Source organism: Dunckerocampus dactyliophorus, chromosome 20 (genome assembly GCF_027744805.1).
Source record: "Dunckerocampus dactyliophorus isolate RoL2022-P2 chromosome 20, RoL_Ddac_1.1, whole genome shotgun sequence".
NCBI lineage: Eukaryota > Metazoa > Chordata > Actinopteri > Syngnathiformes > Syngnathidae > Dunckerocampus > Dunckerocampus dactyliophorus.
The window spans coordinates 18,352,793-18,366,237 of NC_072838.1; the positions used below are offsets into that span (position 1 = coordinate 18,352,793).

General features: G+C 45.3%; 1 protein-coding gene across 3 annotated transcripts in view; it reads left to right on the top strand.

The window, feature by feature from the left end:
• Positions 1–13,445, top strand: part of pag1 (phosphoprotein membrane anchor with glycosphingolipid microdomains 1) — a 33,147-nt gene that overhangs the window by 16,607 nt on the left and 3,095 nt on the right. For 2 of the 3 annotated variants that reach the window (XM_054763934.1, XM_054763933.1), the window contains 6 exons: positions 4,794–5,040; positions 5,110–5,167; positions 6,785–6,881; positions 6,961–7,133; positions 8,982–9,371; positions 12,973–13,032. In XM_054763934.1, coding sequence (XP_054619909.1) covers positions 4,841–5,040; positions 5,110–5,167; positions 6,785–6,881; positions 6,961–7,133; positions 8,982–9,371; positions 12,973–13,032 — 978 coding nt within the window. In that variant the 5' untranslated portion in view covers positions 4,794–4,840. The remainder of the gene's footprint in view (positions 1–4,793; positions 5,041–5,109; positions 5,168–6,784; positions 6,882–6,960; positions 7,134–8,981; positions 9,372–12,972; positions 13,033–13,445) is intronic. The other variant, XM_054763935.1, reaches the window with a different exon arrangement.

Below are 13,445 nucleotides of genomic sequence, written 5' to 3' on the forward strand. Positions count from 1 at the left end.
TATGTTGATTGTGTCCATTTGAGTGCCTATATATACATCACATGTCTCCTGTCGTGGAATTAGCGAGTGGCCGCCTTTCAAGCAGCTCTGTTTGTTTATCCAAGCACATTTTTACGTGCCATGAGAGCGACGTGCCGCATCCATGTTTTAGGTGAAGAAGCCGGGGCTAAGATGAAAGTTAAGCAGCTAGCAAGGAAGTGGAGATTGAAGCCTTCGGTGCCTTCTATCATCACGGGAAACGTGAATTCACTACTGACCAAGATTGCCGACCTGGCAAGAATGTCAAGACCTTCAGGACAGTGCAGCTTATTTGTGCTTCACTGAATGGCGTCCCAGATGCTACCGTGGGGAGCTAGCTGACTTCAGGGCAGCTTGAGTGGACGGGAACACAAGAGCCTGTGGAAAGCGCAAAGGAGGTCGGCTTGCACTGTGGTGTCATCCTGACCATGTGAACATGAAAATGTCCGTCTATACTATACAGCATTTTTTTTATTATCGGTTTTCATCATCGGGGAAAAAACCTGGTGCCAATATCTACCGATATTACATTTTTATGCCAATATTGTGCCAATAATATTGTTGAGCCGATATTATCGGACATCCCAAATAAATAAATAAATAAATATACATACAGTATATAAAACCATAAAACTGTGATATTTTTCAGAATCTCATACAACCAAAAAATGTCTTTTGAGGCATGAATTCTAGATGATGCACACACACACCCACACACACACACACACACACACACACACACACACACACACATTAGTATGCCAACCTCTCCAAGCACATCCTTCAGTCAAACGGTCCAACATGAGAGAAGAGGGCCGGACCCCCTGCCACGTGCCCAATCTGGGTCGTCTAACAGAACCACCCTACCCCCAGCCCCCTTGTTTCTTTTGAAGATGCATCACATTTCCATTTCAACACACAAACACACACACACACGCAGTCGTCACGTAGCTGTGCACAACCACCCTGTTGCAGCCTCTGCTGTGTTACATTGCTGCTCTCAGATCAGCAATAATGCACACTGGGGGAGGAAGCGTCACATTAGAGCCTATAATAGAGACACACTACTGCGGCGTAATCCTTTCATCTTCAACACGGGAGCAAGCAAGCAGGCATCCTCCCCGCATTCACACTAATACAGTAGATATATGTTTGATAGATCCCTGCACATTACTGCTGATTGTGTCTTCAGCTTCAGACGAGGACACACAAGCTCTTTTGTCGCTTGCTCCTCCTCCCCCTCAGATGCCCGGAGGTCAACAGTTCAAACACCGTCCTACCTCCAACCCCCCTCCATCCCATCCCGTCAGTGTGCAGAGAAAGGTCACGTCACGACAATCCATTTCATTTTTAGATCTTTTTCTGTTGCATTGGCTGTTCTGATGGGCGTATCTGCATCACACGCCCAAGCGCTTTGGTTCATCGCCGACGATTGCGCAACAGATGTTTTCGCCCTTAGTTACGAGCCTCTGATTGGGTGGTATTTGTATTTATTTTAGTGGATAGAAGTGGTGTCATTTTCCCAGGGTGAGGTTCTACACTTCCCTGTGAACTCATTCAATACCAAAGATGTTTGTTTTTTTAAAACCCGAACACTCGCTCACTTTTCACGTTTTTTTTTTGCACGAGAGGCAAAAAGAGGTGAGTGCACAATAAAATTGGTGACTTTTCATCTAATTGGCCACAAGGTGGCAGAAGTGCGTTTGATAAGAGCCCGGCAGGGATCGTGCGGACGGAAAAAACACACATGACAGCAAGGAGGAAGCGAGAGGGGGTGGAGGAGTGTCACGTGCAGAAGCTTACGCATTGTAGGGACATTTAAACGCGTGCACACACGCGCGCACACACACAGTTCAGTTCCAAATGGGAAAATTGTAAATGGACTGTTATTTTGATGTAAAACAACCACTTTTTGTGTTATGTTGTGGTATCGTCGTTCAGATATTTGAGCTGTCACAAAAGCAAAAAGTATTTGTGTCCAAGTGAAAGTTAGGCTTGAAATGTATCTTTTCACCAAAAGCTGCTTTTCTGCCCTTTTTAGTTGGGAACTGATATTTTCCTGAAACTTACCTATGTTCTACTGCTGATTACTAAAGAACGCAGCAAGGTAGAAACACAATTTTTGTCTGATGAAAGACAGGAGTCTAATCTTTCTTTTGGTAGGTTCCATGTTTATATAGCCGTGGAACACAATATCCTGGGTGCCTTGAAAGATCAATCAAAATAGTGTAAAAAGGCCGCTACCGGAGGGGTTGACGTTTGAAAAATGGCTGGGATTGAATGAGTTAAAAAAAACAATACATTTTTTAAAAACAGAACTGGAATGAAGAAATGAGAGCGAGGAGAAAGCAAGCGGATGTTGAAAGTCAGATGAGACAAAGAGGAAATGGATGACACATACAGTATGCCCATTACTACTTGTATTACTATTATTATTATTACTATTATTATTATTATTACCGTGTTTCTGTTGCTGTTACTGTTTCTGTTCACATTGGGTTTTTTTTGGTTTTTTTTACTGTGAAAGGAATATGTACTTTGAAAATGACAAATTTAAAAAGTAAAAATCCATCTATCTATTGCTAACAATATAATAATAATAACATAAATATATGATATTGTTGATAGTATTATTCATGACTACAAGTAGATGCATAATAAAATTAATTTAAAACATGTTTTAATACAAGGGTATATATTTAGTTATATTTATTATTAATAATAATTTTATTATTGTTGTTATTATTATTATTATTATTATTATTATTATTATTATCCACCAAACCAAAATTAAATAAACAAACGTGTGCTTTTTATTTTTTATATTTTCTATTTAATGTTTAAAAAAATACGACAATAATAATGGAATCAATAATAATAATTATTATTATTATTAACGTTGAATATTTCTATTTTGTGTTTTAAATAAAAAAAAATGAATGTAATTTATTCTACTTTTATTGTGAATATTTGTGTTGTTAAACACCTTGGTGGGAGTGATTTGCAAAGCATTTGCTCAATTCTCTTTTTGTCTTCTTTGCCATTACGGTGTCCAAAGTTGAAAGTTCTTCAATGATTTTTGCACAAGGCTGCAACATGACAAACTACAAAGACAAGAAGACATCATAAAGCTGATTTGGTGGGAATAAAGTGGGCCGGGGTTGACTTGTGTCAGTGGAAAAACATCTGCAGGCCAGTTCTCCGTCCGGGACAGGAAGCGTCTGGTGTGACATGAGCGACCGTCGCTCCGGGCTTGGTGGTTAAGCGTGAACTTGGATGCAGAAGAAGACACCGAGTCACTTCCTGCTTCAAGTAAAAATGTCACAGAGACCACAACGACAAAGGTGTGGCGCCCCGTCCCACTTCCTGTGCTGACTTCTACTTGTTTTTACATTTGACAGCCCCCAGTGGTGGCCTGATGAACTGCACTACGCTAGAAAAGGGCCTTTCTCGAACTGATACCAAGTTGAATGCATGAAAATATCTGAATAATTGATCACTCTGATCTCATCCAAGCCTTGAATTGATGAATTGATCGATTAAGAGGTGCGTCCTGGGACTTTGGTTTCATATCGCGTGTCAGTAGTACAGTCTTGCTTACATTGGGCAGCTCCTGTTTCCTCATTTTGGGAGGACAGATCAATTTGTCATCCTACAATCATCAACCCAGTGGAGAGGATGGGCAGGGTAACCATGGCAACACTCATTCAACAGTCATTCATTCAACACACACCCACATATACGTATATACTGCTAAAAAAGTTAAAGGAACACTTGGAAAACACATCAGATCTAAACTGGGGGAAAAATGATGTTGAATATGTTTCCTGATAATAAGTGGGTGATGTATTAGTAACAAAATGATGCCACATCATTTGATAGAAATGAAAATGATCACCCTATAGAGGGGGGAAATCAAAGACACCCCAAAAATGAAAGTGAAAAAATGATGCAGCACACTGGTCCATTTAGCTAAAATGTCATTGTAGCAACTCAAAATGATTCTCAGTAGTTTGTGTGGCCCCCACGTGCTTGTAGTTTTGCCCGCGGTCACCTTCCTTCCCGATGGACGCTCACAGTGGGAGAGCAACCTGCCGCTCCTCCATTTTTATTTGTCTGGAATGTGGTTTTTACACCTGTGTTAAGAATCAGAGGCAAAATGGCCTTTTGGTAAAAGATGTGAGGAGGTTGCTGATGATGACATCCGTGGAAGGGTCACTGCAGCAGCCTCTGCTCTGCACGAGAGCGGATCTCTGCTGCCCTCTGCTGGTCACATGAGGAGTGGCAGGCAGTAATAGCATTTTTTTTGCATTTTTGGGTGCAAGTTTTCATTTAAATTCGTTTTCATTTAAATTCACCTGTCGAAACCCACACTTTGTTTTCCATATTGACCAAAAACAGCAAGGTATGTTTTTAGTAATGCGTCTGTGCAAGGTGTCAATGTGCAAGGTGTCAATGTGTAAAGTATTAAATGAAACACAAGTTCAGTTCAGTGAAGTTGTCAAAAACGTCTGAAACATAATCAGGGAAATAGTAGGACTTGTGTAAAAAAAAAAATGTGCGTGCTGCTACAAGACTAAAATTAATAAATAATAAGTAAATGCTTAGCCAAATAAAAAATGCTGTTTTTTGAGGACCTGCTGCACAAACTTTTGTCAAAGATCCTTTATATGACGGGATCACTCTGCTGTTTTTAAGGACCAATTGCAAAAATGCTAGTCAAAGATCCTCTATATGACAGGATGCTGTTGTTTGCCCTCTCTTTTGATCTCTAGGCGGCACCTCCAGTCCGATGTCCTCTCCTCCCACGGGGTGATGCGTCATGGCGCCGGTGCTGACTGGAGTGTGGTGGGGGCCCGAGGCGGCCGTGGTCGGGTCAGGGGCAGGGGCGGCGGCCGCGGGGGGCGGGGTGGTGCCGGACCTGCTGGGCGGCGGGCAGCTGCTGCTGGTGGTCACCCTCAGCACCCTCGCCGCCCTGCTGCTGGTGTCCGTCATGCTGCTGCTGTGCACGAGCTGTCACGGGTGAGACACAACACGCCGTGCATCACGATGACAGCGCTCACTTTTGACTGACGCTGTCTTGTTTTCCAGGCAGAAGAAAGCAGTCAAGGGGCACCCAGCAGGAGACCGTGTGGACCTGATGGATGGCGTGAGTGCACGCCTCCCTTTTCAGCATTTCATTGGAAACAATAGGTTGTAGTTTGCAGTGGGGGCCACCTGCACAGCATTGCACTGAAATATTCACCCCCTCTAAATGTTATACAAAAAAACTATGAAAACATTTCTAAATATTTTTGCCAATTGAAAATATGTCTTTTCAAATAAAAAAAAATACATTTGTTGTATTGAATTTCATTAGATGTATATTTTTTAATGGCTTAATAATATGAATAATGATATAATAATACTCTTCAATAATAAATACTAGTTATAGAAATTTACATTTTATATAAATGTGATTGTTAAAAACAAATGTAATCCATTTTTAATTCAAAAAGTGGCCCTTGAGTAAAATAAAATGAGGTAAATAATAATGTACCTCATTTAAAAGGTACAATAAACAATAAAACAACAAAATAATAAAGCAAAAATAAAAGTAAACAATGAATTCTGAGTAAGAAAGCTAAAAATATATATATTTAATCAAATGTGACATAAGGTGAAGTCATATTTATTCAGCTTTCACGTTGAAGAATTAAAAAAATGTGGAAACAAAAACACACAAATCTAAATGATTGTTGCAGTCCTTTTCATCTTGCATTTTTCACGTAACGTCATTAAGACGGGTCAACAACACAGCACCTGCAATGATGCGCGCTCTGTAAGATTTATAAGACTATGCAGCACGAGAGGGCTGCAATGGTGAAAGGAAAGAGTTAAAACGTCGCAGTTTGGTCCTAAAATAGTTCAAAGATGACATCATTGATGGCGGCGCAGCTATGAGGCGGTGTGGCCGCCGGGTGTCGCTGTTGACACAGCCTTCCCAGCCCCTATGGAAGCAAAACAACAGCGGAACAAAGCGAGTCCGTCCTCATTTGAACTGGACGGTGTGATAGCTTCCCAGGGTGCTCGTTATCACGACTCATGGCAGCCTTGCTAACTGAGCACGCACTCCCCCTTCCTCTTTTTTCAACGACGTTTTTCAAAACTCAAAAGCGTCACCGAGAAACGCTCTCCTATTTATTTAGAAACCAAAAAAACAGCCTTTCATAGCCAAATGTGGAAGTCAACATTGTTAAGATAGGAATGCATGTTCCTCGACGACCACCACGAATCCCCGGGGGCGTCTTCTGGAAGGTGTGCACTGATTATGCTAGCATTTAGCATACATGTAACCTCAAGGTTTTGTAATAGCAAAACAGTCACAGATATAAGGGCTTAGTTGCTAAGTCCCCGTTTGACGGCGGCCGTGTTTTTCAACCAATCTTGCTCAAATTTTACACACCCGTTCATGTCAGTCCCCCTCAGGAGATTGGGCTAACCCTCCTAAAGCTACAGTGTGTGTTTTGTAGAGCCTTGTGTGGGGGAAAATGTCATGGCAGTCCCACTTATTGTGTTGAACCACAGCGCCGCCACGTGGTAAAATAATAGCACAGGCAACACAGCAGGGGTGCACGCGTTGGCCAGTTCTCACCCGTTTGCGTGAGGCGTTTCAGGAGTAGAAGGAGCGGGCGTGAGTGCAGAGCTTGCATGCGTTCTTAATGTTGTGGCCTGCGGAGGAAATGCACACCAAACGATGACGCTGACGCTTTGTTTGTCCCGCAAGACGTCTGATAAGGAGACCGTCAGCCAATCGCCCGACAGCCCCGTGACGGACGTGGGCGTCAGCAGCTCCCACAACGGACCTCGAACCAGCGGTACACGTACGTCACATGACCTCGTTAGCTCACCTTCACCAAATGAGATGTGTGTGCGTGTGTGTGTGTGTGTGTGCGTGTCCAGTCCTCACAGACACACGGGCCAGCAGCCCCCATCCCTCAGAAGAAATACCCTCCAGCCAATCAGAGCACAGATCCTCCAAGTGTCCTCAGGACCGCGAGCTCCCCAGCATCCCGGCCAACGGTTCCCTCATCAGGGACCCACCCCCGCCTTCATCGGGGGACAGCACCTACGAGGTCAGTGCTGGTCATGTACTGGACACACAACACCTTATTGCTTTTTGTTACTTCAAGAGCGACCACGCACCCGGCAGCGGTAGAAGAACATTGGGCCTCATTCACGAACATCTTCTTGAAAGTCTTCTTAAGAAGTGTACTTAAGAAGGCGCGGGTTGGAAATGCCACATTCACGACACGTTCTTAAGTAGGGATAATCGTTGGCACCGGTGTTCTTAGGTTGATGAATGCCAACTGCGATGCCCGTGCATGTGAGCCCTAATTTGCATAGGTCACCGCCTATTATTTCCCATACAAGGTAAAAAATGTGCCGTGCGCAACAGGCAGCTGGAGGCGGAGATGGCAACGCGCAAGGGCAAGACTGAGGAGCAGCTGGACAACAAACAGAAGAAAAAGTTCAATTCTACTGAAATAGAGGTGCTTTTACAAGGAGTGAGCGAACACAAGACCACCTTATTTTCACGTGTATCCACCGGTCATCAGGCCATCCAAAAAGAGTCGGCATGGAGCACCATTGCAGGAAACATAAATGCCGTTTCCACGGAGAAACGCGCCACCGCAGAGGTTAAAAAGAAGTGTTTTGACTTAAAATAGACTAAAAAAAAAGATTGGACTGCACCGGAGGGATCTGGAGGAAACGGGAGGTGGGCCATCAATCAGAAACCAAACCATTTCAGAATCTCTAGAAAATATTTACACAATCATGATGGAAAAATAAAGTCAAAATACATAGTTTCTGTGTGACAATGTATTTTTTCTGTGGTTACATTTGATTAGACGCTGCCTAATTAATACAGCAGCCCCGTGCTCTGGCTCAAGACGTGGCTGGGGGCGCATGTCGTTATCTGGGGGTGCTACGTGCGCAATAGACACACCACGTTTCATTGCGATGTTATGCAAGACGCAGCAGGCCATTACGATCCTGCACACCTGCAACAACAGAGAATCAATGATTTATCCAGTTGACCAAATAAAACATATTTGCAATGGACAATTCCTGGATTAATGAGAGCACAAACAAAGAATCAGAATGTTTGCCTATTTTTTTGCCATTCCAAAGCATAAATAAACTAAAACCTAATATTAAATACTACAAAACCTACCTTTTCTGGTTTGTAGAGCAGCCTTCCACCTGCAGTGTCCAAACACATCCAGCGTCCCTTGAGTATACCGATGGTGCGCTCCACGCAGGAGCGTGTACGTGTGTGCTTTAGCTTGTACGTTTATTCTTGTGGGGTCTGCGGATTATTCAATGGTGTCATGAGCCAAGGTGCCAGGGCATAGCCTCGATCACATGTAAAATAAGTTAATGACCACATAACAACATGCAAAAGGCAAGAAATTAACCGGTATTAACCGTCGCATGCTGCGCCATGACTCAGGGGCATTCCAACGGAGGAATTTCAGAAAATGTACCTCCAGGGAAACTTGCAACAACATTCAGAAGGATGTGTTGCGAATCTGAGATTATTTGGATATTAATTGAGTGATACCGTTTGCGATTGAGGTAGGGAAATGGATGAATGAATAGGGATTTGAATATATATTTATCCATGGAGTATATTTTAGTTGTTTTGATGATAAATAATTGTTGGGATATTTTATTTGCACTACATTTTTTGGGATCAGGTTGCAAAATCCATCATGAGGGCGATTGCGCATTGAAAGCCAAGCTTTGCTTGTGCGTAAGAGTCCTCCTGAGCGTTCCTAGAATTTGTTCTTAGATCTAAGAACTGGGAGTTAAGAACACGTTTTGTGAATGCCAAAAATCTTCGTAAGAAGGCTTTAAGAACACATTTGTGCGTAAGAACGTTTCATGAATGAGGCCCAATGCTATCCCTCGTCCAGGTGGTGAAAGAAATGGTGGCAGCGTCCCGCGACATCAGCATCGAGGACTCCCTCTACGAGACAGTCAAGGAGCTCAAAGACCCCCCGAAGAAGCTGGCCTTCGCCAACGGTACGGCTGACCCGTCGCCCCTCTGCGGCCCCCTCCTCCTCAACGGCCACCGCAGCCCCAGCACGGCTGAGTATGCCTCGGTGGACCGCAACAAGAAGAGCCGCAACAGCGCCGACCTGGAGGCCAAGCGGCGCTCCGCCAACAACTACAACGGCGGCGTCACCCCCTCCTGTAAGGAGCCCGAGGATTTACCACCGCCGGTACCGGAGAAGGTTCTGGATGAGAACGACAACCAGGCCGTGCTGGTGAACGGCTTTGCTGAGGTTCTGCACAACGGAAAGGTAAGGAGTTGCGTGTGGCGCACGTGAGGGCTGTTAGCCATTAGCGCTTTACAAGGTGACAACGTGTCAGCGCTGCGTTTATGGCACACTTCTTCCCAGCCGGACACGTGGAATAAAGTGGGAACGCAGACAAGAGTTAAATCTTTCGCCATATGCTTCCTTCACCTCCATCCTCCTTGGCTACCTTTGTCTGCTGTGTGGAACCCGCTAGCTCGTCCCCGGTCAGCACTAAATGAGTCACATGACTGAAATCGTTTGGTTTCTGCCCGTTTTCACACCTCAGCGTGACGTCCATGTTTATATCTCCGCTGCTGTTACTGGCCACGCGCTGGCTGCCTCCCGAAACCCTCGATGGCGCGCGTAGACGTTTGGCTTTTCTGTTCGACCTCTGACATCCAAACAAACTTTTTTTTAATCATTTCCAATTTGCCAAGTCGCCTGTTGCTTTGGGCTTGTTGCCTGTTTGAAGTTAAAGATCAGCCTGTAAGTACACGGTCCTTACTGCCACGGGTGCTCTCCAAACATCCAACTTTCTTGGCCCCGTGGCGGGTCATTTAGTGTCCACACTCAATTAAAAAAATGCACGGCCGGTGATTCGGCAACAGAATCGTGGAATGATACCGTCCAGGGACTAGTTGGGACAGTGTCCAAAAAACAAGGCAAAATTGAGGTGACAATGGATGAGAACGTAATCGTTGGGAAAGCGGGGCGTACGGAAACCGAGGTTTGACTTGCTTGATCAAGACAGACTTGCTGACACAGCATTATGCGGCGGAGGTGCACCTAACAGTGGGGGTGCATATGAGGACCCCCCCAGTCCAGTCAGCAGGACTTTTGCTTCTCCCCACCCCCGCTCCATAATGTACACATAAGATATGTGTATGTTTGCATATATTGTGCTGCATGTGGACCCCCTGGGGGCTGATTTAAGGTTAACCCCGAATGTTTCCATCTCCCGTTTATCCTCACGTGTGCCCAGGAGGTGATTTGTCTTGTGCGTGCGTGTGTGTGTGTGTGTGTGTGTGTGTGGCGAGAACCAGCTGCCCACCGTGCCCGTGACAGTTAGTCTGGCTTCATGATGGATGATGCTGCGTCCTGCGATGCTCACATTTGCAGCGCACGCACCAGCATGGCCGCATGTTAATGCCCTCAGGTAGCCGGAACGCAACTACACTAAATGCAAACACACACACACACACACACACACACACACGGAGACCTTTCATGTGCTTGTTATTGAACGTAAACACCGCCGCGACTTGTTGGCAGCCGTACAAGACGAGCGTGTCGCCCGCGGGCTTTGTGTGCGAGCGGCACAAAATGAGTTTGACCCACCTGACGGGCTGCTGGGACCGCCGCCGGCACGGTTGGGCTTCCCGTCTCCGGGATAGAGGAATGCGGGTTTTCTCGGCCATTAATGCGCATGCAAAGCAACAGATAATCTGCCCAGGGTACGAGCGTGCCGTGTGTGCACGTGTCAGCATGCACATCAGCATAGCTGAGTTGTCCACCTCGCTTTAATCGGCTTACCGTGCCGCATGTCTTTATGTCTCCTGGATACCCATAAGCCTCCTTATCATGTCCTATGAAAAGGGAGCGAAACGTCTATCTGTGGTGGTCCAAATGTGTCCGTGGCGGGCCGCCACCTGTTAATGAACGTAAACGCTATGATCTAACTCGCCATCAACCTTTGGCTTCCTTGAATGTTGAGAAGCTAGCAACACTCGGTAGCGGCACTCGTGTGTCTCCCAGGCCCAGAGGGCGGGGTCACTCATCCTAATTGGTCGCCTAATTAAAGGGAAAGAGCCTGGAGCCGGCGTGGCAGATTGTATGTCAAATCTATAAAAGTAATCATGTGTCCAAATGGGCTTTATCCATAAGGTAAGCGTATTGATCCGTGCATCAAGGCAGCCTGATGGATGAGGCCGCCGCACCGTTAAGCACCTCGTGCGGCGGCGGGTTTTATTTTCTGAAATAGAAAAATAAATCCGCGGCAAGCCGGGAATGCTTTTCTCAGAGGCATCACAATTGAAGGCGCTGCCAATTAGCAGGAATATCGAACCCCTCGTTAGGCTGCCGAGGTGTTTTCCGCCGCCGTCACGTGCGCTTTGTGGATTCCGTCGATCACGGAGGCGGTGTGCGCCGAGGCTGTCACCGCCTGTCGACGTTGGCTCAATAACGTTCTCAATAAACGAGCGCTTATGTGCAACATTAGCTTCGTCACAGGCCGGCAGGAGGTTGGCGCCATTGATTGGTTAGCGAGATCCTGCGCCGCGTTGGGAGAACTCGTCGATACGCTGCTGACAGCGATGCAGATCCATAGGCAAATGTCTTAATTGACATTTCAAAAGTTTCCGTAGTGCATTGAAAAATGTGTCAAGCTAGTTTGTAAATGAAAGGTGCTAGCCAAACGTCATTCCTGAGAGGCTCGACACGCCTAGCCTGAAAGGAAAATCCTTATGTGAGCCATGAACACACACGTCTTTTTCTCTTTACTGTGCGTTCTAAAGCAGCTAAAAAAAGGGACAGCTAAGAATGTACGGAATGGGACGCACCTATTCCACCTGTTAACCCCTTCAGTAGCGGCCATGTTACACCATTTGGACTGATCTTTCAAGGCACACAGAATATTGTGTTCCATGGCTATATCAACACGGAACCTACCAAAAGAAACATTAGACACGCTTCTTCCATCGGGAAAAAAAGTGTGTCTCTGCCTTTTTGCGTTCTTTAGTAATCAGCAGTAGAACATGGGTTGAAAATATCACTTCCCAACTAAAAAAGGCAGAAAACCAGCTTTTTGTAAAAAAAAGATACATTCCAAGCATAACTTTCACTTGGACACAAATATTTGTTGCTTTTGTGACAGCTCAAATATCTAAACAACGATACCACAACATAAACAACACAAAAAAGGCTTGTTTTACTTCAAAAGAACAATTCATTTAAACTATAACACCATGAGCTACTTATAGTTGTCATATTAGGAATTGAACCATGTGTGTGCGCGCGTGCGCGCATTTGTGTGCATGCGCATGCGTTAAAATGTCCCGACAATGCGTAACCTTCCGTGCTCTCTCACTTCCTCCTTGCTGTCGTGTGTGATTCTTCTGTTGCAATGATCCCTGCCGAGCTCTCATCAAACGCACTACTGCCACCGTGTGGCCGTTTTTATGGCTTAAAAGTGCTCTGCAATGTTCATGTATGAGTGCAGAGTTGCATCATCACCTCTTTCTGCCTCTCACGGGGAAAAATATAAAAGGATGCATAAATTCTAAAAATGTTGGTATTGAAAGAGTTAGCCAAGCTCCAGCGACATTGTTGTTGTTATTCTCATTAACACTGTTACACTCAAGAACTACGTTACTGGCGTAGTGACACTTCGCCACACCACACCGGCTGGCTACATTTGAATAGGCGGATAGGTGTGTCCCATTACGTGCATGAATTAGCTGCCTCTTTTACCTGTTTTTATATCTTTAGAATGCATCCAGAGAGTGCCTGATTGGCAAAATAAAAATGTGCACTTTTCCTTTCAGATTTGATTTTTTATTTGATTTTTTTCCCCCCTTAATCCATCTTTGTGTTGTCTCCCATCCAGCTCCCCTCCCCCCTGTCTCCAGCACCGGGGCTCCACAACAAAGTTCCGTCAGCCAACGAGGTGAGCTGAAAGTCCCTTATTCCCAAAACCTCCGCTCCCGAGACGGCAGCACTTTGGCTCAAGGCGAGCACCCAAAAAGCACGGTTGAAGATCAGAAAGTACGCTCTGGGGGGGAGAGGGAACCTAGTGGGGGGTACAAGTTGTAACCTAAATAAACTTTAGACAAGTGTGAAAGTGCTTTTAGTCAGCCCCACTGGGAACACGCCGTGTTGTGTGTCTGTGGTACGCCTGCACGATGTTTCTGGGGCCGATATGAGGGATCCCATGTCATTAAAATAACCAATCATTTAACAAAAACGCGAGTACGCGAGATTACCCCTACTGTGCAGGTGACCAAGCTATCCTGTCGCACAATGTTAAAGAATTTGTTGTGATCCGGAATGTTAAAGTGATCCGGATCACCCCCAAACTTG